General features: G+C 42.8%; 1 protein-coding gene across 1 annotated transcript in view; it reads left to right on the forward strand.

The window, feature by feature from the left end:
• The first annotated feature begins 10877 nt into the window (after positions 1-10877).
• Positions 10878-25436, forward strand: part of LDLRAP1 (low density lipoprotein receptor adaptor protein 1) — a 34122-nt gene continuing 19563 nt past the window's right edge. Inside the window, exons 1-4 of the mRNA XM_056557080.1 lie at positions 10878-11051; positions 20725-20867; positions 24522-24634; positions 25100-25214. Coding sequence (XP_056413055.1) covers positions 10967-11051; positions 20725-20867; positions 24522-24634; positions 25100-25214 — 456 coding nt within the window. The 5' untranslated portion in view covers positions 10878-10966. The remainder of the gene's footprint in view (positions 11052-20724; positions 20868-24521; positions 24635-25099; positions 25215-25436) is intronic.

Genomic DNA, 25436 nt, shown 5'->3' on the forward strand with positions numbered 1-25436 from the left:
CTCTTGACTGTTACATCTGTCACAGGTAGGGGCACTGAAGCTGTCAGGATGGGCAGGGATAAGTGTGGCCCTGAATTGACTCACATCCTCTTTCCCTGCCTTTTGGAATGCCCATTTCCTTCATAGGGTAGCTTCAACCATGGTGCCGGTCCCTACGCTACTAAGGTGCAGTGCATAGCAAAAATAACATACAATACAGTATGGAGAAAGGTCAGGGCACAAAAGGGGTAACAAACAACAGAACAGTAATAGGAGCACAAACTGGGAATGCAGGAAAAAATGTATAATCAAGGATAAACAAGCTAAGTCAGTAATAGAGAGATGTGGTACAGAATTAGAATGCAATAGAGTAGTCAGTAAACAGGCCAAAATTAGTCAGTAAACAGGCCAAAATTATACACACACAATACTAGCAGAATAGCAAACAAGAGCAAGGGACAAGGAAAATTCTTATGTCAAGGACATGGAGACAGAGTGCAGCATGTAAACACTTAAAGGAAAACGGTCAGCTTGCTCCCCCAAACTAACCAGCGGTACTGGCTGGTAGTGCAGGGGACGCTGATCAGTTTGATGCCTACTGTGCCCGGACCCGTCTCGCCATTCGGCAGAAATTTTCGATTTTCTGTATATGCTAATTAGGTGCTAACGTGCACAGGCAGGGTTACTGGCACTCTGACGTCAGCGCCGCTTGTCCGCAGAGCCAGCCAGCTCATCAATATTCCTCCCCTCCCTCTGCCTCTCCCTCTTCATTTCAGAGCGGGGAGAAGTGCGAGAGGCGGAGGGAGGGGAGGAATATTGATAAGCAGTCCGGCGCTGCGGCCAGTGGTGCCGATGTCAGAGTGCCAGTAACCCTGCCTGTGCCAGTTAGCACCTAATAAGCATATACAGAAAAACAAAGGTTTCGGCTGAACGGCGGGACAGATCCAGGCACGGTAGGCATCAAACTGATCAGCATCCCTGCACTACCAGCTAGTAGTGGTTAGTGAGGGGGGAGCAAGCTGACAGTTTTCCTTTAACCCCTTAAGGACTCAGCCCATTTTGGCCTTAAGGACTCAGACAATTTAATTTTTACGTTTTCATTTTTTCCTCCTCGCCTTCTAAAAATCATAACTCTTTTATATTTTCATCCACAGACTAGTATGAGGGCTTGTTTTTTGCGCGACCAGTTGTCCTTTGTAATGACATCACTCATTATATCATAAAATGTATGGCGCAACCAAAAAACACTATTTTTGTGGGGAAATTAAAACGAAAAACGCAATTTTGCTAATTTTGGAAGGTTTCGTTTTCACGCCGTACAATTTCTGGTAAAAATGACATGTGTTCTTTATTCTGAGGGTCAATACGTTTAAAATGATACCCATTATTATATACTTTTATATTATTGTTGCGCTTAAAAAAAATCACAAACTTTTTAACCAAATTAGTACGTTTATAATCCCTTTATTTTGATGACCTCTAACTTTTTTATTTTTCCGTATAAGCGGCGGTATGGGGGCTCATTTTTTGCGCCATGATCTGTACTTTTTTTTGATACCACATTTGTATATAAAAAACTTTTAATACATTTTTTATAATTTTTTTTTTTATAAAATGTATTAAAAAAGTAGGAATTTTTGACTTTTTTAATTTTTTTTCGTTCACGCCGTTCACCGTACGGGATCATTAACATTTTATTTTAATAGTTCGGACATTTACGCACGCGGCGATACCGAGATCGCGGGCGTCGGCCATTGCCGGCGGGTCCCTGGCTGCGATCAGCAGCCGGGATCAGCCGCGCATGACACGGGCATCGCTCCGATGCCCGCGGTTATGCACAGGACGTAAATGTACGTCCTGGTGCGTTAAGTACCACCTCACCAGGACGTACATTTACGTCCTGTGTCCTTAAGGGGTTAAGAGTGTCCTGAAGGTGAGGCCAGCACTGATCCGCCATGCCTTTCAGCACCACATCACAGCCAAGTGATTAACATCCCGCACTATTCGGCTGCCAGCAGATGGAGTTGTTGGCTGCCGGATAGTGCGAGATGTCAATCACTCAGCTGTGACATGGTGCTGAGAGGCATGGTGGATTGGCGGTGGCCCGGAAGCGTGGAACAGGAGGGGCTCCTGCATCTGCTGCCAGAGCAAGAAACAGACACGCAAGTCACAGAAGCTTGTTATTTGCAGTTCACATTAGGTGGAAGCGTTGCTCCAATGTTCCAGTACATTCCTGATCAATATTTAGAATTACCACTACAATGCTCTATGAGGTCACTGTTAACTTAACAGGAACCTTTTGGCTAGTGTTGTCTTCACACTAAGTCCTATAGCTGAAGTCATAGGTTTACATTCACTTTAGCCTCATTTATTAAATCTCAGTTTTCCCTTGCTTAGGTCAGTTAGGATCAGTACTGTATTTCAAGAATTAGTAATGTGGACTGACTCCAGCACTGTTCTCAAAAACCTTCCAAAAGGTTACAACCATCCAGAAAAACAGCACACATAGATATAAAACATATGTAAGAGAAATCACTAGTCAACTGACGGGTTTCATAAATCCATGGTCTTTACTTATGTGAAGGTACAAATATAACCTTGATCCATATTGATCTGTGATAGCCTGGGGGATGTAGGGTATGGGGAGTGTAGCTGTGCAGTAATTAAAGGGTGCTTGTTAACCCTTGCTATTCGTGACGCCAGGGTGAGGGCCCCTCAGTAACGCTTGTCCTACCGCCACCCTTCCCAAGAGCGATAGGGAGGTATAGAAGCAGGGACGTGAACAGACATTTTGGAGGGGCTCAAGTAAAAAAAAGAGAGCACTTCTCATCATTTAAAAAACGTCTGCCAGACTTAATGTGCTACGGCCCAGGGACACAGTGGACCTCCCGCCAGGCCTCCTCGACATTCCTATCCCCCATAAAAGTTGGTGTTTTTGTAAAATAAAGTCAAGAACAGTTTCTCTGAGGTCTGCCATGTGTATATACACTTTGGCTGTGCTGTCAGTCTTATTTACAGAAAACATGTGACAGCTGCCCTATAATATACTGTATTATAGAGGAGATTTATCAAAACCTGTGCGGTGCAGTTATCCATAGCAACCAATCAGATCGCTGCTGTCATTTTGCAGAAGGCTTTTCCTCTGAAAAGGTTTTAATAAATCTCCCCTATATGCCCCGGTCTGAGCTCTATATGACAGAACCCATCACCAATCACCCATCACCCAGCACCCACCTTATGCAGGAATCTCCACACAGCTCTGGTTCTTACACTGTAGAGATGGACACCACACAAAGATATGCTTACATGCTACAATTAAAAAAGAATTATAAATATACAAAGACGGCCAGGCATAGCACAGCATACAGGATGGAGGCAGGGAAGCTCCGCCTCCATTGCGCACAAGACTGACTTTGCATACTAGCAATGTGGGGCAATACCTAGAAAACGGCTGGTCCACATTTAGTAAGTATAACATTATCTTTCTCCTGTTCTCCTGCACTGTAACCTAGTGTATTGGGTTTAGTGCGAGTAAACAGTCTGCCAGTTTCTCTTTAGTTACACACCGTACCCCCCTTAATGAACTATATACTGTGCCACCATTCATCTATTAATTACCTATATACTGTGCCACCATTCATCTATTAATTCCCTATATGCTGTGCCACTATTATTTAACTATACCATGCCACCATTCATCTATTAATTACCTATATACTGTGCCACCATTAATTAACTATATACTGTGCCACTATTATTTCACTATACCATGCCACCATTCATCTATTAATTACCTATATACTGTGCCACCATTAATTAACTATATACTGTGCCACTATTATTTAACTATATACTGTGCCACCATTCATCTATTAATTCCCTATATACTCTGCCACCATTAATTAACTATATACTGTGCCACTATTATTTAACTAAACTGTGCTACCATTAAGGATCTATACACAGTGCCAGAATACATAAAAATATAATGTTCCAATATAAATAAAATATATTCTGTGCTTCCATAAATTCCTTATATAATGTGCTTACATTCCTCTATTAATTCCCTAATAATGTGCTTCATACAATACATACAAGCACATAACATAAAGACACATACAGTACATAGGTAATATACACACATACGAAGAGACACTTTGACACATACATACAACATGGAATGTATACTAAAAGATATAGCCAACAGGCACATCATACATACAGGTACACTCATACAATCACTCACAGATATAAGCACACACACATACATAGATTCACTTGCTCACATTATATATACACACACACACACATAGATTCACTTGCTCACATATACAAAGATTCACTTGCTCACATATACATAGATTCACTTGCTCCCATATACCTAGATTCACTTGCTCACATATACATAGATTCACTTGCTAACATATACATAGATTCACTTGCTCACATATACATAGATTCACTTGCTCACATATACATAGATTCACTTGCTCACATATCTATGCATATGCACATACATAGAGATACACACACACACACATATATACACATGATACAGACACACTGACATACAATCACTCATATATACACACTCACGGTCACTTACAGTAAGGCCCCAGCCATCCCTCTTTGCACAGGCACATACATAAAGATACACACACACACACAATATCACTCACTCATATTTTCAGTTACTTACAGTAAGTAAGGGCACCATCCCCCTCTGCACAGGCTGGAGTTTCTGGCCGGACATGCAGTGGGCGTGGCTTCTCTCTGCCTCCTCTGCTTCTGTCTCCTCCGTGTGGAGAGGAGCAGAGAAATAGCTGATAATGACAGGGTGAGTGGCGCCCCCTTCCTGCAGGGAGGGCACAGCACCCTCCATTAAACCCCATACAACTCCCCACCAGCAACAGATCCTTTTTTCTGCACCTATCACCCTGAGTCTGCACCTCCTTTTGTGAGGGCACTATAAGGGCAGGTGAGGAAAAGGGCAGGGGCTCCAGCCCCCTTTTACCCCTATATGTGCACGTCCCTGTATAGAAGAATAGATTGTCCACAACTGGAGAGTTTTATGAAACAGTATTAACTTTTACTGAAGGTTTTCTGCAAGCTTCAATAACATAACAGACTTTAAGCATAACAACGGCTTTCCTTAGAGATTGACAAAGGTTGGGACTTTAGCATTTAGAGTCTTTTAGTACTGTGCGTTGTTCCACTAGATTTAGGGGATTTAGTTGCGGTCCAGTAGTCACGCTAGCATTAGCGGGGATTTAGATTTGAACTCACGGTTTTAGTTCTGCTGAGGCCGGCAGCTTTTTGAGGCCTAGCGTGTCTTTGAAAGTTGTGCAGATCCGTCTTGCTAGTCTGGAATCCATGAGAGCAGCAACCCAAGAAAGCGATAATTGGACGCAGCTCCCTTATATGAGCAGGGGCTGGACTAGTGCTAATTGGTCCATACTGATGTCAATCACCATCACAAAGATATGTGGGTAACACGTGACCCAAGGACCTCCTAAGGTCCTCCAACATACCATAGAGGTGACTAGCATGGTCACATGACCGAAGGTCCTGCGACGCTAAACAAGGTAAGTACTATACATTACTATAAAATATATATAATTATTAAATATACACATATATAATTATTAAAGAATTAGACTTGAGGAGAGGCGACTAGGGGCTGTCCCACCTGAGGAACCCTACCTGAACGTAGTTACTCTGACTTTGGGGACCTCTACACTAGGTACGGCATGCAATACGGTATCGGGACACCACAGATCCATAAAAAACTACTACTTCTAGTAATAGTTTATCATTCATATTTACAGTGTTCTCAGTCACTAGAATAAATTATATGAATTTGAAGTGAATAACAGAATATAAACAGAACAAAACCTAGTAGTATGATATTTATGCAGAAAGTAAAATGTTAATGAATGGTAAAATATTACCACTGTCCACTGTAGATCCCTGGCATATAATGGATCATTATAGTAATGAAGAAAGAGATAATTATAGTGCAAGACTCTGACATGCAGACACCATTGACACGTGAAGACTGTTTCTATTGTGCACAGTGTGGAAACAATGGCTCAGTGGAACACAATAAATTAAATTAAAAGAAAAAAAAAATGGGTTAGTACATTTATTATTACCTGCTCACACATCTCCCGCCCCGCACGACTACAACTGCCAGCATGCCCTTACAGTAAGGACATGCTGGGAGTTGTAGTTGTGTGGTGCAGGAGATGTGTGGCCAAGTGACAAGCTTGTCCCCAGCCCCCAGCTGCAGGACTACAACTCCCAGCATGCCCTTACAGTAAGGTGGGGCGGAGGCCGGGCACAGTGTTTCCCAACCTGGGAGTTGTAGTCTTGCAACATCTGGAGGCACCCTGGTTGGAAAACACTGTTTTAGGGCTTGGGCAACTTACCGGCTTCCGTAGGATCCAGCGCTGCACGACATTGCTGCAAGACACTGCCGCGTGACAGTGCCGCCCGACGATCTCCGTCATCGATTGTCGCTGGAGCCTCGGAAGGGTAAGTGAACATCTTCGCCGGTCCCCTTCAGCTGTTTAGTTTTGCAACAGCTGGAGGACTACAGTTTACAGACCACAAACCAGTGGTCTGCAAACTGTGGCCCTCCAGCTGTTGCAAAACTACAACACCCAGCATGCCCTGACAGCCAAAGCCTTTGGCTGTCAGGGCAGGAGCCCGGGCTGACATTACAGTGCAGCCGCCCGGGCTCCTCATACAGCCTCCCCGCTACCCTCACTTATGGGGACACTGATATCCCCCCCCTTGTCTCCCGCCACCGCCGCTCAGCTCCCGCTGCTACAAGACTACAACTCCCAGCGTGTCCTCACCTTAATGGCATGCTGGGACTTGTAGTCTTGCAACAGCAGACAGATGGAAGTTGTGTGGTGCTGGCAGGTGAGAGGGGGGGATGTAAATCACTGTAGTGTCCCGGTAGCGCAGTGAGGGTAGCGGGGAGAAAGTATGTCGGAGCCCGGGCGGCAGTAGCTTTTCCTGCTCCATGTTGGAGCTGGAGTAAATTTAGTCAATTTTTACGGCCGTTGAAACAGTTTATTGTGCAACTGCGACTGTCTCCGTTAATAAATACCTGACCACTGCACGTCAAAACTGAAAATGTGCGTAAATCAAGCGGGGGAAAAAAATTTGACTTTCTAGCTCTTGCTAGAGAAAGTCGCACGAAAAATAAGGTAGGCACAATTGCGAAAATTTTGCGCCAAAAATAGTCAGAAAAAAATAACTAAACCCCTTAGTAAATGCCCCTCAATATTGGGTACTTCTTCATGATGACGGTCCAGTCAAACATACCTTTCACCACTGGAATTAGAAAGGAAACTACAATGTAATGGTGAAAGAACTGCAGCTCAGCTAACAATTGCCATAGGATGGGGGTAAACGAATCATTGTTTTATTGCTATCTGTTTTTCTAATAGCTGACAGACAGATAAATAAATAAATAGATAATGCATTAATTTATCATCTTTGTTTCTTTTCATCTGGATCCACATATTGTTATCATTGTGCTATATCTATGAAGGGATTTTCCAAACTCATGACAGAAAAAAAAAAAAACAGCTTACAATGGGGTAAAACATCAAAAGGATCAATACTAACTTTATTAATCCCCTAGTGACCCTATGCCAATGCTTCAATAGTCCCCTGCCTGTCTCTCTTCTCTCTCTTGCCGCGGTGTTGCCATATCGTTGTGATACTGTGATCACTGGCTCTGGCTGTAGTGGAGATTACTCTCAGAAATAGAGACTGCCTGCAAAGGTCACATCAAGTGACAACAGGTGGGAGATCGGTGAAAGTTAGGGCATGTGTGAGCAACAGGGGACTGGTAAGGTAAGTATTACTCATTTTGTTATCTGACATCACTGTAAGGCTTCTTTCACACTATGACTGTTGCTCCGTTACAAACGGACGTTAATGACTCCTTTTTTTTCTACTTTGGCTGCCACTAAGTCCATTATTGTAATGGAGCATAACAGGAGTTATAACGGGCAAAGAGGATTTTCTTTATTTGACTATGCTACAGGGGCTGTAAAGTTAGTGTAGTTCATAATATAGTGTCTGTACCTGTGTGTGACGGTTTTCTCACAATTCTTCTGGGATTTTCACCCCAATATTTATTTTTACCAGCATACAAAATGACTGTTGTCTCAGATTTTTCCCAGGTTGTAATGCGGTCGAGACCTGACTCACTAGTCAGCTGATGATAGGGAGCCTGTCTGCTTCAATGGGTGGAGGGATCAATCTGCAACTAATGCAACAGCTGTAGGCATCCTGATTGAAAACCACAGGTCTTTTGAATGGATGCAGCTCATTTATGTTTCAATGGATGGGGTAACTGATGTGTGGGAGGGAGGAAAATGGAATTATGGGATTTGTAGGCAAAGAAGAAAACTCAAACAGGAAATACCAGTACACAAAAAGCTAGTCACAGTGTTATGGTAATTTCACAACACAGCCATTTATCCCCAAGACAAGCGCAGATCCTTCCTAAGCATGTCCACTACTGTCTGCCAGGTACATACTTAAAGTCACCTTATGCTGGATAACCCCTTTAAGGGTGTGTTCACACATTCATGTTTTTCATTTCAATGATTGAATACAAAGCCAGGAATGGATCTGAAAAAAGGAGACATCTCAGTCTTTTCTTTATACATGTTCTCCATTTATTGACTGTTTTTGGGTTTGTATTCAATTAACCCTGGATGTGTGAACGCACCTCTAAGGCTATATTCACACTGCCGGTTGTCTCCGGCAGTGTGAAGCCCGTTATTTTCAGATCGAGAATAGCGGGAGAAAAAATAGTGCTTGCACCGTAATTTTCGGATCGCGAAAAAGTGGGAGAAAAAATAGTGCTTACACCGTCTTTTTCTCCCGCTATTCTCTCTGAAAATAACGGCGCCGGATGGACCCCATTGACTATAACGGGGTCCATGGGGACCTGTTATTGCCGGTCATGACCTATCACAATGACAACCGTCAAACTGCAAAAAACAAGAAAAAAAAAAGAGAGTTTGAGGGCCGTTTTTGACAGGGCATACCGGTAGTGTGAAAGGGGCCTAAGCCTTCAGAGGCCTCAATAAATTGAAGGCCGGGCCACACGAATGATCACTGGACAATTCGTGCAGCCCTTTTCAGAGTCACCCAATTGAAATGAATGGAGCTGCCTTGGACATGAGTAGTGGTTAGTGTTTTTTTTTTGTTTTTTGTTTTTTTAATAAAAAAAAAAAAAACATATTCTTTTTTTAAACCTGGATAACTCAACAGTCTGGTAGAATCAATGGCAATCTGTCCAGTTTAGGGCAGTATTCACACTAAAAAGTTCAGAGTAATCTATTGATGTAATCTACCATATCACTTTAGCTGACTGTATTGTTTTTCACTTGGAGTAATGGCAGAAAGTCGGGAAAAGCCTGCCGTATGATCAGTACATCATGTAGACGCACACTTGTGTCACTCACCAGATACATGTGTCCGGTTTTCCTGACAGTTTTGTCACTAACATTCCCCACTGTCTTGGGGTGCATGCACACCACGTTTTTGCTATACAGTTCCCGTATACGGTTTCAAGTTAAAAACTGTATGGAACTGTATAGAAAACCGTAAGCATTGACTTAACATTGTAAGGCTGCATTCACATCTCGTTTTTCCAATACGGTTCACGTATCAGTTTTTTTTTGTTAAAAAACGTATGTCTCAAAACCGGACCAAACCGTATACAACTGTGTACAACCCTATAGACCTCTGTACGGTTTTAAACCATATACGGTTTAAAAACGGATGTCCTGTTGCATATGGTTTAATACGTTTTTTGAAGAAAAAAAACGGATACGGTTTTATGTTTGTCCTTAATTAAATAAAGTTCTTCTTGTTCTATTTGTGGGAAGAACTTTCGGCGTGCACTGCGCATGTGCAAACTGCAAAACCGTATTGTGCAAACCGGATGGAACCGTACGCACATACGGTTCAGTACGGTTCCCATAGACCACCATTAGAAAAAAACTGTATACAGGTTGTATCCGGTTTTTCACCCGGACATAAAACCGTAGTAGACTACGGTTTTGTGTACGGGACAAAAACGGATAAAACCGTAAATGATGCAAAACGTACACAACCGGATGCTACGGTTTTCTATGAAATGTCTATACATACGATTTGCAATATGGTTCCATACGTTTTTTTTTTTTACTGAAACCGGATACCGGAACCGTATTGCAAAAACGAGATGTGAATGCAGCCTAAACTGTATGTGAAACGCATCATCCGGTTTAGTCCTTTTTGCATCTTATATGGTTTTGTCCGTTTTTTTACCCGTACCCAAAACCGTAGTCTACATGTTTTTTGATCCTGGTGAAAAACTGTATTACAGCGTATGTTTTTTTTTTTTTTTTAAACATGGGAGTCAATGGGAACCGTACAGAACTGTATGTGTATACAGTTCCATCCGGTTTTCACCATATGGTTTTTGACTTTGCATTTTTTTTCTTGGAATTTCAATCAAACAAGTGAAACTTTATTCAAAATGGAGTGAAAAGTTAATAACGTATACGGTTTTTTTGTATGTATGCAACCGGACATCATTTTTCAAACTGTATACAGTTTACAACCATATATGTGTTAAAATTTATACACACGTTTTGATACAGTGCCAAGTTTTGAGGAATCCGTTTTTCTTCAAAAAAACCTGATATGGGAACTGTATTGCGAAAACGTGGTGTGCATGCACCCTTATACTGGGAACAGGAACAGGGTCACATGACCGGCAAACTAATCATGAACTCTTAAGTGGGGGGCGTGTCCGGGAGAGGTCATGTGACCATATTTACATAAATATCACCTCCCTCTACAGACGTGATCATTCATCGACTCCAGGGAGGGAGGGAGGGGGTAAGAAGGCGAAAAGTTTTGGCTAAAGTTGTGGAGTTGGTGTCCGGGCAGTAGTAGGATGGACGCGCTGAAGTCTGCGGGGAGGGCGATCATCAGGAGCCCCAGCATTGCCAAGCAGACCTGGGCAGGAGGGCGGCACAAGAGTAAGTGCGGGGCGCAGTGCCCGGCGGGCGGGGGGAGCGGGTGTAGACTTGTATGTCCTCTCTGTATAGTCTACATACCTGTGGCTGCGTGTCCCAGGCAGGGAGCTCCCCCCATAACATGGGGTTGGATTCTGCTGACAGGGCGGTAATGGAGGCACTGCTGCCATGATACGGAAAGCTGCAGGGGTGTATAAATAGTGCGCTACCTATTTGGTACAAGGTGTTTCCCAACCAGGGTGCCTCCAGCTGTTGCAAAACTACAACTCCCAGCATGCCCGGACAGCCTTCGGCTGTCCGGGCATGCTGGGAGTTGTAGTTTTGCAACAGCTGGCGGCACCCCGGTTGGGAAACTTCTGGTGCAAAGTGAATGTAAACCAACAGTTTTCTCAGGTGCCCGAATTAAACTCTGCTCACCTACCGCACAAACCTTCCATCCCCTCATAACATTCCCTCCTGCACTGTATTCCGCTTCCTGTGGCGCAATGTTGTCCTGTCAGCAGGGTGACCATTGGCCTTCAGCTATGACTCCCTGTATACAGGTGTGACTACATAGGGGGAGATGGGCAGCTTTTAGCCAGCGGTCAGGCTATCCCCATTCACCTCAGAACAGCAGGGCCATCCATTGTATGTCCAGAAGTACCATGTGCACCTGAACCTTGGTGTTTAAAGGGTCTTTGTGATTCAAAAAAGTACCGGTCACCAAACTAAACTTTTAATATATTGTTCCTTATGTCATTATAAGACACCTTGCTGTTAAAATTCTCAACCTTATGGTTTTTAATGTGACTGAAAAAACTGCCACTAGGTGGCTCGGTTCTGTTCCAAGTCAGTTAGTTTGGTCTCCTCCAAGCCTTGCAGGAGACCAAACTCAGGAAAAGTGTGTAGGTGCAGCTCTTGCAGGCTTCAGTGATGTTGTGCCTGCCGGGGAATGCCCACTTTCTCATGCCCAGAGCTTACACTGTGAGCAAGGGGAAATGTATAAGGCTGGGTTCCCATTATGTTTTCCCCCATACGGGAGTGTATACGGCAGGGGAGAACTAAAAACTTTCGCTCCCGTATGCCTTTCAGTGTATGTAATTCATTTCAATGAGCCGGCCGGAGTGAAACGTACAGTCCGGTCGGCGCTTTTACAACCGGACCTAAAACTGTGGTCAACCAGTTTTAGGTGCGGGGGAGAAATGCATACAGGGCAAAAATGAGCGGACCGTAAGTTTCACTGCGGTCGGCTCATTGAAATGAATTACATACGGGAGCGCATAGAAAGGCATATGGGAGCGCAAGTTTTTATCTCTCCCCTGCTGTATGTGCTCCCATATGGGTGAAAATGTAATTGGAACCCAGTCTAATACAGAGCTTTTTAGAGCTGGGAAATTATATATGGGCAAGAGGGGTGTTAGGAGTAGTTAGGGAATATGTTGGCTTAAAAAATATGGTTTGACAGGTACCCTTTTTTTTTATTTTTTTATTTTTTATATTAACTATATTTGTCAGAAATAAACAGCTCTAAAGTCTTGACCACTAGGTGTCTCCCTTTTTCTGCAGGCTGCTGTCCACTGTCAGGTGAAATCTGTCTCTAGTAACAATGGTGGACAAATTACAGGAAGTGGGGGTGGGATTTATTAAGTGCAAGGGAGGGAGGAAGCCTGTGGGTACACTACACATCCCAGGCTAAGGGTACGTTCACACTGCAGAATTACGTGTTGGATACTTCAACGTTATTGTGAATGGGTCTCCGAGACCCGTTCACTCCACGGAATTTCAGCTGCGGACAATTCCGCCACTGACACTGTTACGCGCAAAGAAAGAACATGTTCATTCTTTGCTCGGATTCCGCGAGTACTGTATAGCTGTCAATGGTGATGGCTCAGTGCCCCGCAGCCCTAGTACCGAAGTATGTTCGGCGGCCGCCAGATGGAATCTCTGCTTGCTGAATTCGGCGAGTGGAGATTCTGCAGTATGAACGCGCCCTAAGGCCGGGTTCACATCAGTGTCGAGCTCAACTTGTTGAGTCTATTCAAATTATGACAATTGAGTGGAGGGGGGGAAAATCTGCAGGTTTGTGTCTGTTTTACTCAACTCCTTCAAAACAAACACCAGACCGAAGGTTGCTCCGTTATTTGACTCTGAAACTGTCTCAGGTGCAGAAGTGAACAAGGCCCGAACTAGTCTGCCTACTGTACACACTCCACATGTTCTGATGTTCCTCAAAGATAAATCAAGGCTTTCTTTTTGTCACTGACAAGCCACACAGTTCAGGGCAGCTGTTTCTGAGAAAGTAAGGTGCTGCTGTATGTCAGCAGTGCTGTAGTGTAACCAATAACATCAGAGCAAGCGCTAGAATTACTTGCTTGCCACAGTAAAGGGTTAATATAGCAGAACATGTGTTTTTTTTTTTTTTTTTTTTTTTTTTTTTTTTTTTACATCTTGTGAAATGATAGGTATGCTTTAGCTTTACTAAATAGACCTCTGTTAATGTTCTCTTTACTAGTGTCTGCACTACTAGGCTGGATAAACTGAGGATATAAAAAGGAAAGCCCGATACTTGTCTTACATCCATCCTTGTTTGGGTCATGAAAGTAAATCCACTTCTTACTGTATTTCTAGTGAGGTATAGACTTACTATCCTATCGAACACCGAAACTTTCAGGGGCCCATGCACCTTAGTTGTCAGCCAAATTCCAGACTCCCCTGGTAGATTATGTCCTGAAACTGAAATTCAACCCGACTGATTCTTCTGTTCCTCACCCGTCATACTCCCATAAGCATTAGATTGCCATCTGATTTAGCAGACTACTATTTTGTGTGTATGGGACCCTCAGCTGAGATGGATGATCCTGTCACTTAACCCTTAATGGTCTATTCACACGTACGTTATTCAGCACAGATTTGATGCGCAGGATTTTCTGCTGCAGATTTCAATGTAAACTAAATGACTGAGCACAGCTTCTAATCTGCAGTTACAGTATCCTGGGCAGATTTGATGTGCAGGATTTAGAAGTGTGAATAGACCCTAAAGGAGAAATACAGCACTAAACTTTTAACCCCCTGTGCCCGGGCAGCAAAAAAAACCACTTTAACTCCACCTCCTACTTTCCCCGTTGCGCCGATATCGTTGTCCCGTTCCTCCACTGCTGCTCGGCTCTGTGCTTCTTAGGCTCAGAATGTCGCACTGCGGTCAACCTTCTCCCTGCTGGCTGTGCTCCTTGCATGACAGTGCCCTCAGCCTATCAACGGCTAAGGCAGAACATCGGTGCGGCTGGTGATACACTGACCGCAGTGTGACGTTCCGAGACTAAGAAGCATGGAGCCGAGCATTTTTATTTTATTTTTTAGCAAATATAAGGATGTAACACCTTAAGGACCAAGCCCATTTTGGCCTTAAAGGGGTACTCTGCCTCTAGACACCCTATCCAAAAAGCTAAGGGGATAAGTTGTCTGATCGCAGGGGGCCCGCTGGGGACCCCCGCAATATCTCCTGCAGCACCCCCTGTCATCTGATGTCACGGCTCTGACCCGTCGCGATGCTATGATCCTCCGGTAATGCAGGGGCTGAAGGATCGTAAAATCATGAGGGGGTGGGGCCGTGACATGACAATCCTCCAGCCTCTGCATCGCCAGTCATTAGGCAGAGCGCAACCTTCGGCTCCGTGAATCTGATGATGGGGTGCTGCAGGAGAGATCACGGGGTCCCCAGCGGCATGTCCTCCATGATCAGACATCTGATTATAAAATCTATTTTGCACCTAAAGACCCTTATGAGGGCTTGTTTTTTGCGTCACAAATTGTATTTTGTAATGACATCAATCATTTCATTACAAAATCTATGGCTAAATCAAAATTTGTGGGGTGAAATTGGAAAAACGCCATTTTGTAAGTTTTGGGGGCTTCCATTTCTACGCACTCTTTTTCAGTAAAAATACCTTTATCTTTATTCTGTAGGTACATATGGTTACAAGCCTCAGGGTAGGGTCACACATCGTATTTGGCGCTGCGGATATGCTGCCAGCAGTCGCAGAGCGTGCTCCCTGTAGTGCTGTATGTCCATTTATAGCGGTGGATTTCCCTACACTCAGGCTGCATATCCACTTGACAGTTTATTGGGAAAATTGCCAATGCAGTTTGAGCCAAAGTCAGAAGAGGATCTGAGGAAGAAGTAGAAGGCCTTCCTTTATATTTCCCATTCTGTTGGAATCCACTTCTGGCTTTGGCTCAAACTGCATTGGCAGTTTTCCCAATAAAGTGCCAAGTAGAAATGTAGCCTAAAGGGTCTATTTTAGGTGGGCAATTAGTGTCCAAATGAGCTGATATTTAGCCCATTCAAAGGATCAGCGGTCAACCAATAAATGGGACAGCTCTGCAGTTCCTTTCATCACTAAGGCTACAGGCTGCAAACATAAGACTGCAGCATTTGCACAAGTTCTGCAGCTTCTTGAAACAGCTGATCAGTTGGACTCCTGCCAATCTAAAGTCTTATTCAGACATTACATGGGGAGGATCAGTAGTCTATTGGACTTCAACTACATCTCCTGATCAGGTTTCTCTTAGGGCAGGGTCATTCAGGGCGCATCTGCAATGTATTTCACGCTGCAGATGCGCTGTCAGCAGAACCAGCCCCCAGCTGCTGCCGGGAGCTCACTTTGCAATCCTTCTGTGACTGCTGTCAGCGAATCTGCAGCATATTTCACTGCCCCGTGTGACCTATATTTCACTGCACCACATGTGACCTTCTCCCTTAGGCTGCAAATATTGCCTGGAAATTTTAAACACTCTACTGCTGGACAAATGCCAAGGTAAAGTATAATTAAACTATCCGGCAGGCAGGTACAGCACGAATAGGTAGTGAAGTGGTGGGGAGAGGGGATGGGTTCATCTTATCTTTTTGGGGGAGGGGCTTGGTAGATTTATTCCGGGCCTACAGAAGAGTGAGGAAGAGAGGACATCAGTTGAGGAAGAAGGTCCTGCAACACTGCTGCAATTGGGTATACAGGAAGGACAAGCAGTCTATTATACCTGGCACTTCAGTTATATGGAAAAGCTGGTTGACGGGTAGTACACAGTGCGCGGCTCACAGTATTCCCCTTCCCAAAACAAAAAACTACATACCAGTTTCCTGAAGAGAATTGTCTGAAGCAGCTGTGAAAGAAAAATTGTATCTTCTTCTCCCACAAGATTTGGGTAGGAAGATTTGGCAATGCTGGGTGCTTGGCTAGTCCTGCCTGTAAACTTTAGTTTACTTCTGCCTTGTAGATAAGCTCCTCCCACTTACAAATGGCAATAAACAAAGCTGCAGTATACATAACAAATGTTTTATACCTAAATAGCAATAGAAATGGTGAAGAGAGGGGTGGTCTGATCGATCTTCAGTAGTTATTCCCTGTTGGCCTGTATATGCCAAGTGTAGGATGAACTGTAGTGAAGCTACTTGCATCCTCTGTAATCTCTGGTTTCAAGAAGCCTATTGTCTGTGACTGAAGCTTAAGGCAATTGCTTATTTTTATTTTTAGGTCTTATTTCTACCCTGCTACTTAATGGGGTAATCCAGTGGAAAAGATTTTTATATATTTTTAAATCAACTGGTGGCAGAAAGTTAAACAGACTTGTAAATGAATTGTATTAAAAAATCTTAATCCGTCCAGTACTTATCAGCTGCTGTGTATTACAGAGAAAGTTGTATAGTTCTTTTGTCTGACCCCTCTATCCATGTTAGGAACTGTCCAGAGCAGGAGAAAATCCCCATAGCAAACCTCTCCAGTTCCTGACATGGACAGAGGTGTCAGCAGAGAGCACTGTGGTCAGACTGAAAAGAACTACACAACTTACTCTGTAGTAGACAGTAGTCGCTAAGTACTGGAAGGATGAATATTTTTAAATAGAAGTAATGTACAAATCAAATTTTTTAAATTTTTTGGCACCAGTTGATTAAAAATATTGTACAACAGAGTACCCTTTTTGATAAAAAAAAGTCCCTTCCTGTGTTAATGTTTGTTTTAAAACTTTAATAAAACATTCTGGGTAGGTTAACACATAATGGACTCATATTGTGCCTCCTGCTGTTGCTGACCCTACCCGACCCACTCTGCCGCTCTGAGCAGCCACACTATGGGCCTGCGAGTTGCTGAGTGCACTCAGACATCATGGTGTAGCCGCAATGTCTGAGTACACTGTGCATGTGAAGTGTACACTGGCATCGCGGCTGCTCCGGGATGTCTGAGTGCACTCAGCAACTTGCAGGCCCCTAGTGTGGCTGCTCAGAGCGGCAGATTGCTGCTGTGAGCAGGAAAGGGGGGTGGGGTGAATGGGTTTGGCAACAGCAGGAGGCCCTTATGTGTGACCCTACCCTAAATGTGGAGAATGATAAACTGAACAGGACCAGGCTGACCAAATTGAGTCCTCTGCAAAACTGTAAAATATTGTGGAAGTTTTGTTTATTAGGAAATATTATGATCTTTTGATATTGGCTGATTCTTGTGTCTGTAATGCCAGGAATTCCAGGCATGTACTGTAGATATCAGCACGGCATATCACTTGTCTTCAGCGTGCAGGATGCTCAGGGCTAGATGGTGGTTGGCAGCAGAAAACAGTGGTCCCCTTGACATGGCCATACATATATTGGGGAAGGTTTATCAAAACCTGTCCAGAGGTAAAGTTGCTGAGTTGCCCATAGCAACCAATCAGATCACTTCTTTCATTTTGCACAGGCCTTTTCAAAAATGAGAAGCGATCTGGTTGCTATAGGCAACAAAGCAACTTTCCTTAGGACAGGTTTTGATAAATCTCCCCCATTGGTGTAACATTGGATTAAGTATATAAAGTTCCTTTCAAGAGTTAATGTCAGCATCCTTCTTTCCTGTCATAGTGCAGTCACTGAACCAGCATGTAATGTGTTTTGTAGGAGTCCATCTATGGCAAAGCTGTGTAATGCTAGGACTTGTAGGTGCTCCATGTATATTCAGGCACTGAAGTAATGCCAAAATATTGGGATCTGCAGCCAGTCTATTCCCATACATAATATAGTTGGATCCCTTCTAAAGATTTTTTTTTCCTCGTAAATCATGATTTTGATGGCTTTGCTTACCCAAAAATTGGAAGATAGATCTAAAATCTTGCACAAGTTTATGCTCAGCTTAGGCTATGTGATCAACAGAATCACCAAGTGGAGCTCTGAATACTGAAGTGATGGGTAAAGATGAGCGAACTTACAGTAAATTTGATTCGTCACGAATGATGACTTTAGCCTGCATAAATGAGTTCAGCTTTCAGGTGCTCCGGTGGGCTGGAAAAGGTGGATACAGTCCTAGGAAAGGGGATACAGTCCTAGGAGTCTCCTAGGATGGTATCCACCTTTTCCAGCCCACCGGAGCACCTGAAAGCTGAACTAATTTATGCAGGAAAAGCCATCAACAGCCGAGAAGTTCGTGACAAATCGAATTTACTGTAAGTTCACTCATCTCTAGTGATTGGGCGCGAGTTATTGCATTTCAAGTTTGGCTTTTTTCATTAAAAATCACGAAAAATAAGCAGCATCTAACTGTACCCCAACAGACTCTATTCAAAGTAAACGGAACCCTGTTTGCAGCAGTTGTATTGGAGCTCCCAAACAGCTTCACCATGCTGTATGTAGTGTGTGACGTATAGTCATGTGATTTTTATTTATATTTTGTCATTGTCATTCCTCCATTTGCTTTCTGTTCCAGAATACAGAAACTTCTAATAAAGAATATGCATAATGTATGGTGGCCTAAAAATCAGTGACAGTAAGTCTGGTCTGGATAAAGGAGGTGGTCTGCTCATAGAGCTGGTCTTTCTGGAGAGGTTTTATTGTATTCTGACGTGGTTACAATTTATAATGACTCGAATAGTTGCTGCCAACTCCCATGCATTCCTATCTATTGTGTAGCAGTACTCCCGCAAACAAAACAAATGTGTGGGATGGACAGCGGCATTGTGTAAATGGACTGTTAGGCCTCGCCTGAGACTGTAGCTAATGTAACGGAAGTCCAGTCTGTCTAATGTAATGTGCCTACTTATTGCTAAACAGCTTGTATGTGTCTTGTTGTAGTTGGCGTAGATTTCTGTAACAGAATGTTCCCACATGAGTTCATTGATGAACGCTACAAACTTACTAATGTTATGAAAACTCTGTAAGAGGTCTAGTTTACAGAACGGTGTAGACTTTTAACAGTCTTTGTTTCAGAAATGTGGATAGCTGCCCCATTCATCTAAATGAGGCTTCTATAATAAAATAAACACAAACAACCCCCTATCTAGATGTATTGGCACCTTACCGATCAGACACTGGTGACCTATCCTATGAACAAAATCTATTGTCTGATCTAGACACGTGTCACCTTTCGCTGTGATGAGAACGCTGGCAACTGACTTGTACCACTTTATATTGGACCTGGTGGTCAGACTGAGAACCTATATAGCAAAATGGAAATTTAGAAGACAAGTAACATAAACTTGATGTAAACCAAGATTTCACAATTTTCTTTTTCTACTTTGCTAGTACCAATTTTGCATAGGATTGCCTTTTTGCTTTCTATTTTTTTTTTCTTTAGATATATTTATATTAACTAAACAAATCAGCAATTGTGAGGTTTTGTTTTGTGATGTTACTGTGTCATAATCTTTCCCAGACTCCTGAATGGCTGATCAGCTTCTTTGCCATTTAGGAGTCTGGGGTAGCTGAATGACACGTAAGGCAGAGCTATAAACTTGGTGGAAGGAGTAGGCCTGTTATCAGGCAGACCAAGATGGCGGCAGTACTGACCCAAGCCCTCTGGCTGGTTTCCATCGGCGCCTGTCTGTGGAGGAGCAGGTGGCTGCAATCTCGTCAACCCAGACAGTCTCAGACGCCAATGCCAAACTTTTAGTTGCTGCGGCAACCTGGTGCCATACATTTGTCAAGGCCTGATTTACACAGGTTCCTTTAAAAGAAATGGTATTTGCCAGTACTGGTTGGATTTGTTTATCTTGCCTTACCTTATTATATTAACATCTATATATAGATGTTGGTTGTGTGTGTGTATTAGTGTATATGTATGTAAATATAAAATAGAATTTTAATTTTTTTTATTTTTTTGGGGTGGTATTAATAATTTTCAGAGTGCTAAATTTATAAGGATAAAAAAATTGTGTGCTTGCCCTAAGGCTATGTTTTGGGCTGTCTCATGAGCTGTATTTCTTTCTAATTGCCCAAAAAAAACAGCTGAAGCGAACCGTAGATAGCTGGGAGAAACTATATGAACATAGCCTAGCTGTTCCTACAACTTCACACCCTATTTTGTTTTCCCAAAGGACTCCAATAGTATCCTGTGTTGTGGTATTAATAAAGGAGGATGCTGTATTTCTAATTGCCATTGCATCATGCACAACAAGTCACGGATTGTTCCTGTATCCCAAGGCAAATAAGCTAGGTGGAGGGAGTGGTGCCTTGTTTTTCGTTAGTGTTTCCCAACCACGGTGCCTCCAGATGTTGGAAAACTACAACTCCCAGCATGCTTGACAGCCAAAGGCAACAGCTGGAAACCCTGTCTTACAGCTTGCCTGATCTTACACAGAACCTGTTTACTGTGATCAAACTATTGTACTTTGTGTTTTTTGTTTTTTCCTTGTGTTCATGACATGAAGTGCCTTTTCATTTCCCATGAACTTCTGTTTTTATTTCTAGAGCTTCCAGAAAACTGGACCGATACCAGGGAAACTCTGTTAGAAGGAATGCTGTTTAATCTGAAGTATTTGGGCATGACCTTGGTAGAACAACCGAAAGGGGAAGAACTATCCGCAGCTGCAGTGAAGAGGATTGTAGCAACAGTATGTGTGTAATACTTCCAAATTTCCATTGTTTGGCAAGGGAAAGGATAAAAGCTTGTGTTTTTACAGCCAGGAGTAATTCACACATTGTGCATGCAGCTACAGGAAAATGTCACATGAAGTATCTTCTGAATATTAAGTGTCCTGTATGCTATTTAACACCTGATTTGCAATTCACATGTTTGGCATTAGTATACTAAGTATATATTCAAAAGGTTTTAAACAGCATAATACAGTATATACTCCGCTAGGTAAATAGTTAAAGCAGTCACTAGACAAAGCCAATAAGCAAGGTTACGAGCCTGGGAACTATCCAGCCTTAAAATAGGGCACCAATGTAGCTTGTGTAAGTGATAGGGCTACCTAGCAGTTTACCCAATCAAAAGTACAGAACACTGGAATACTGATTGTTTTCTTCCTTCCCTTTTGGCTTATGTTGACCCAACTTAGTTGCCAGTTGTCAACAGACGCAAAGGGGAGACAAAAGGGGTGGGAAGCTTATGGCCCAAACTACGATCTGAAGGATGTCATGGTTGGAGCTGTGAAACATGTACTTCCCCAAAAAAATTTTCCTTTATATATTTAGAATTTTGTTTAAAAAAAAATAAAAATAAATTTCATAAAACACATGTGGTCATACCCTTATAGCTGGCCATAGATAATAGATGTTTTCTGACAGACAGCTTACTAAACTAAGTGCTTACTGCATTAGATTGGTTAGGTTTTGATGTGGCATGTATTTCTAGTGTGGATTTTGTGACTTATCTGACTGTCCACATCAATGCATGTGAATGGAGTTGCCACAACATAATTCACGTGTTATGGGTGCCTTCCACAGGATATGTGAGGAGTAGCCTCATTGAATTACAAGGGGAAATGATCTTGTCGCATGTAAATATACCCTAGGGTTCTTTTTAGACGGGAATACCACATGCAAATAAGAGCCGATCTAGAAAAGTCTTGCATTGCTTAATTTTTGTGGGCATCCAGCAATCCTTTTTAAAACTGCAGTCTCGGTGATCAGCTGACAAATGAGGTTCTTTGCTGATTGGTGGGTTTTTTACCCAGGGTAACTAAATGCAGACCTACCAATTTAGACTGGATGCCCTTTTGCTTATTGCCATGGGATATGTCCTGTGGGCAGTTTCTTCTGCTCGGTTCTCCTTACACAGTGAATATACAGCCAAACAGCTGCTACACTGGCCTATCAGAACCTTCTAGACCTTCTACATACATATTTATTGAAGTGAATGATGTGAGAAAAGCAACAAGCGCTCCCTTGTGTGAAAACCTTCTGGGCAAGACAGCTAATCACAGGTGAGCCAAGGACCAACTCACCTGAACGAGTTGTGCAAATGCCGACACAACACTGAGGTGGCTGCTCCTTCCTTCCAAGCATGCTCAATTGACTCATTAAAACACGAACCTCCAGAAAAATTGTAAGGCACTGCCAGCAAAAGCTATCCAATAGATATAAAATTGTATTACGCGTTACAAAACTGACCCGGTTTCTTTCTCGGGCACCTGTGCCTGAGGTAGAAACCGGATTGGTTTTGTAAGGCGTAGCATGATTTTAATAAAAATTTTTTTTTATATCTATTGGATTGCTTGTGCTGGCAGCACCCTAAAACACAAACCTCCAGGAGAACTGTAGGAGGTTTGTGTTTTTAGGATGCTGCCAGCACAAGCTATTCAATTATTAAAAATCAACTACGTGTTTTAGGGGTGTGAATCGCCAAGAATTTGGTGATTCGAATCGCGATACAAGTGTGGCGATTCGATATATCGCGATACAGTCTAGGTGACGATACATCGCGATATATCCCGAGTCTGTCTAAAAAAACAATGTCTTTTACACTTTTATTAAAACTTTATTTTTTTTATTTTCGGTTCACTTTATTAGCCTTTTAGAAATCATTAGATTCCTCAGACAGATGAATAGAGTTCTATTGAACTCCATTTATCTGCGATCCATTGATAGAGCCTGGTCCAGCTAGGCTCTATCAATGAGAGCCACGGAGAACATACACCTCTCCCTTTAGACACCGCTGTCGGCTTTGACAGCGGCGATCTAAAGGGTTAATAGCCAGCCGCGGCGATCGCCGCATGCTGGCTATTAGCGGAGGCCCCCGGCTACTGAGAACAGCCGGGGGCTGCATAGTATGCAGCGGGCACGAGTCGGGAGCCCGCTCCATACACACTGCAGAGCACCGCATGCTGGATACTAGCGGCGGTGAAGCATCAGCGGCCCCCGGATACTGAAATCAGCCGGGGGCCGCAGAGTATGGAGCGGGCACGAGTCAGAGCCAGCTCCATACATCCAGAGCGCCGACGCCGCATCAGATCCGGCTGACAAAATGTGGAACTTGTATCTCCTGATGCCCGGGACATGCTTTCTGTGCATCAGGAGATACAAATTCCACATCACTAAAAGGATCGCTTCAAAAATATTTTGAATCGATTCAGTATCGGCAAGTGAAAAATCGCGGGAATCCGTTTTTTTTTTCGTTTTTTTTCTTACATCCCTAACGTGTTTACGAAACCGATCTGGTATCTACCTCAGGTGCCTGAGGAAGAAACCAGATCAGTTTTGTAACGCGTAGTAAGATTTTAATTTTATATCTATTGGATTGCTAGTGCTGGCAGTGCCATTTAATCCTCCTGGAGGTTTGTGTTTTAATATGTATGAGGAAGTCTGACTAAATATACACTGGCCAGGATGAGGTAAATATAAATTATGTACTGCTATAGCCTCTTAGTCTGGAACACTTGGCAGGAAGGGAAGAGAATATTATTCACTGTAACACTATGCTGTGAGGAGAGAAGATGTAACTTTACCATTTTGAAGATTAGATTCTTTACGCAGCACAGGTATGAGTATCTGCGCAAATTACTGCTAAGGTCAAAAGCAAATCATGTGACAGTTAAAGGAGCAGTAAAAAGAAGGCTGATGCAAGGAAATAAGGTCCTGTCTGCATTTTTCAGAGGCAGACATAATTTAATTCCTCCTACATGTACTGTAAAGTTTGCTGTGGAAACTATGATAAAACCTGCATGAATGCACATGGTTGTCAGGCTGAGCAGCTGCTGGTAGTAGACATTTGGCCAACTTAATGTAGATGACCAAAATCTAGATATGAGCGAACTTACAGTAATTTGATTCGTCACGAACTTCTCGGCTCGGCGTTGACTGACTTTAGCCTGCATAAATTAGTTCGGCTTTAGTTAGGCTAGAGACTCTCTCTCCTAGGACTGTATCCACCTTTTCCAGCCCACCGGAGCACCTGAAAGCTGAACTCATTTATGCAGGCTAAAGTCAGCAACCGCCGAGCCAAGAAGTTTGTGGCTAATCGAATTACTGTAAGTTCGCTCATCTCTACCAAAGACAACTAAATCTCATTCCACCAATGAACCAGTGTTCTATCAGTTCTACTGTGCCTGGTTTGCCTGCAATATAAACCTTAGTTGATTCCAGCCTATAGAGCGTACAATGCTTTCTACTATGATTTTTTTTACAATGTCATTGGAAACTTAGATGAGGAAGTAAGTTTCAGAAAGGAAATGACTCTGATGGTGCAGAAGCAGTTTGAAGAAATAATAAAGGCTCAAGCTGTGCATGTGTAACCATAGTTTTCTTTTTCTCAATAACTTTAGGCCAAAGCAAGTGGAAAGAAACTACAGAAGGTGCTTTTAAAAGTGACTCCCAGAGGCATAGTCCTTTATGATAGTGTCACCAACAAGTTGATTGAAAATGTGTCCATTTATAGGTAAGTATATAAGCCTATTAGAGGTGGGTTATTGATCGTAATGCCTAGTTAGTACACAAAAGTATGGTCTCCTAAAAGATGTTAATGTGGTGGTAGACAGCATAAATTCTTGGTGGAATCTGTTAAACAACGTGACACAATTTTATTTTTTATTTTTGTAAAAATGGCAACTTATGAATAACACTCAAGTGTGGTCTACTGTGCTTTTGGGCCCAGCACAGTAATGGACTACACATAATCTGCAGTATATGTTGACATGGGCAGAATGTGGTGTAAAAGGCCCCTAATACAGGAACTGCATAACAGATTTAAATGATCTGCCTATTGAGTGACCTAGCCCTGTATGCTGTTTGTCGTTCTTGGATTTTGTCTTAATTTTGGGTTTAGTAGAGCTTTTAGAATTAATGATTCCACATTGGAGACCAGACAACAAGTGTAATTTATTCTATTCCCCTTATCTTGCAGAATATCATATTGTACAGCTGATAAGTTACATGACAAAGTTTTCGCCTACATTGCTCAGAGCCAACAGAATGAAACCTTGGAATGCCATGCGTTTCTTTGCACAAAGCGGAAAATGGTAACCTTGCTTTTTAGTTTCAGTTTTTTTTTTTTTTTGGTCTGTATGAACACCATGCAGTGCTTTTTTGCGTAAAGCCTAGAATTGTTATATACGGAGCATGTACTGCATGAAATCACTACTCTAAGATTTACAATGTTAAGAATAGACCTTGATCAAATGCTTCTACACTCATTACAAGGTAATTCCATATGCATGGTGTGAAATTATAGCCTCAGTGTT

This window comes from Hyla sarda, chromosome 2 (assembly GCF_029499605.1).
Source record: "Hyla sarda isolate aHylSar1 chromosome 2, aHylSar1.hap1, whole genome shotgun sequence".
In the NCBI taxonomy this organism is placed as follows: Eukaryota; Metazoa; Chordata; class Amphibia; order Anura; family Hylidae; genus Hyla; species Hyla sarda.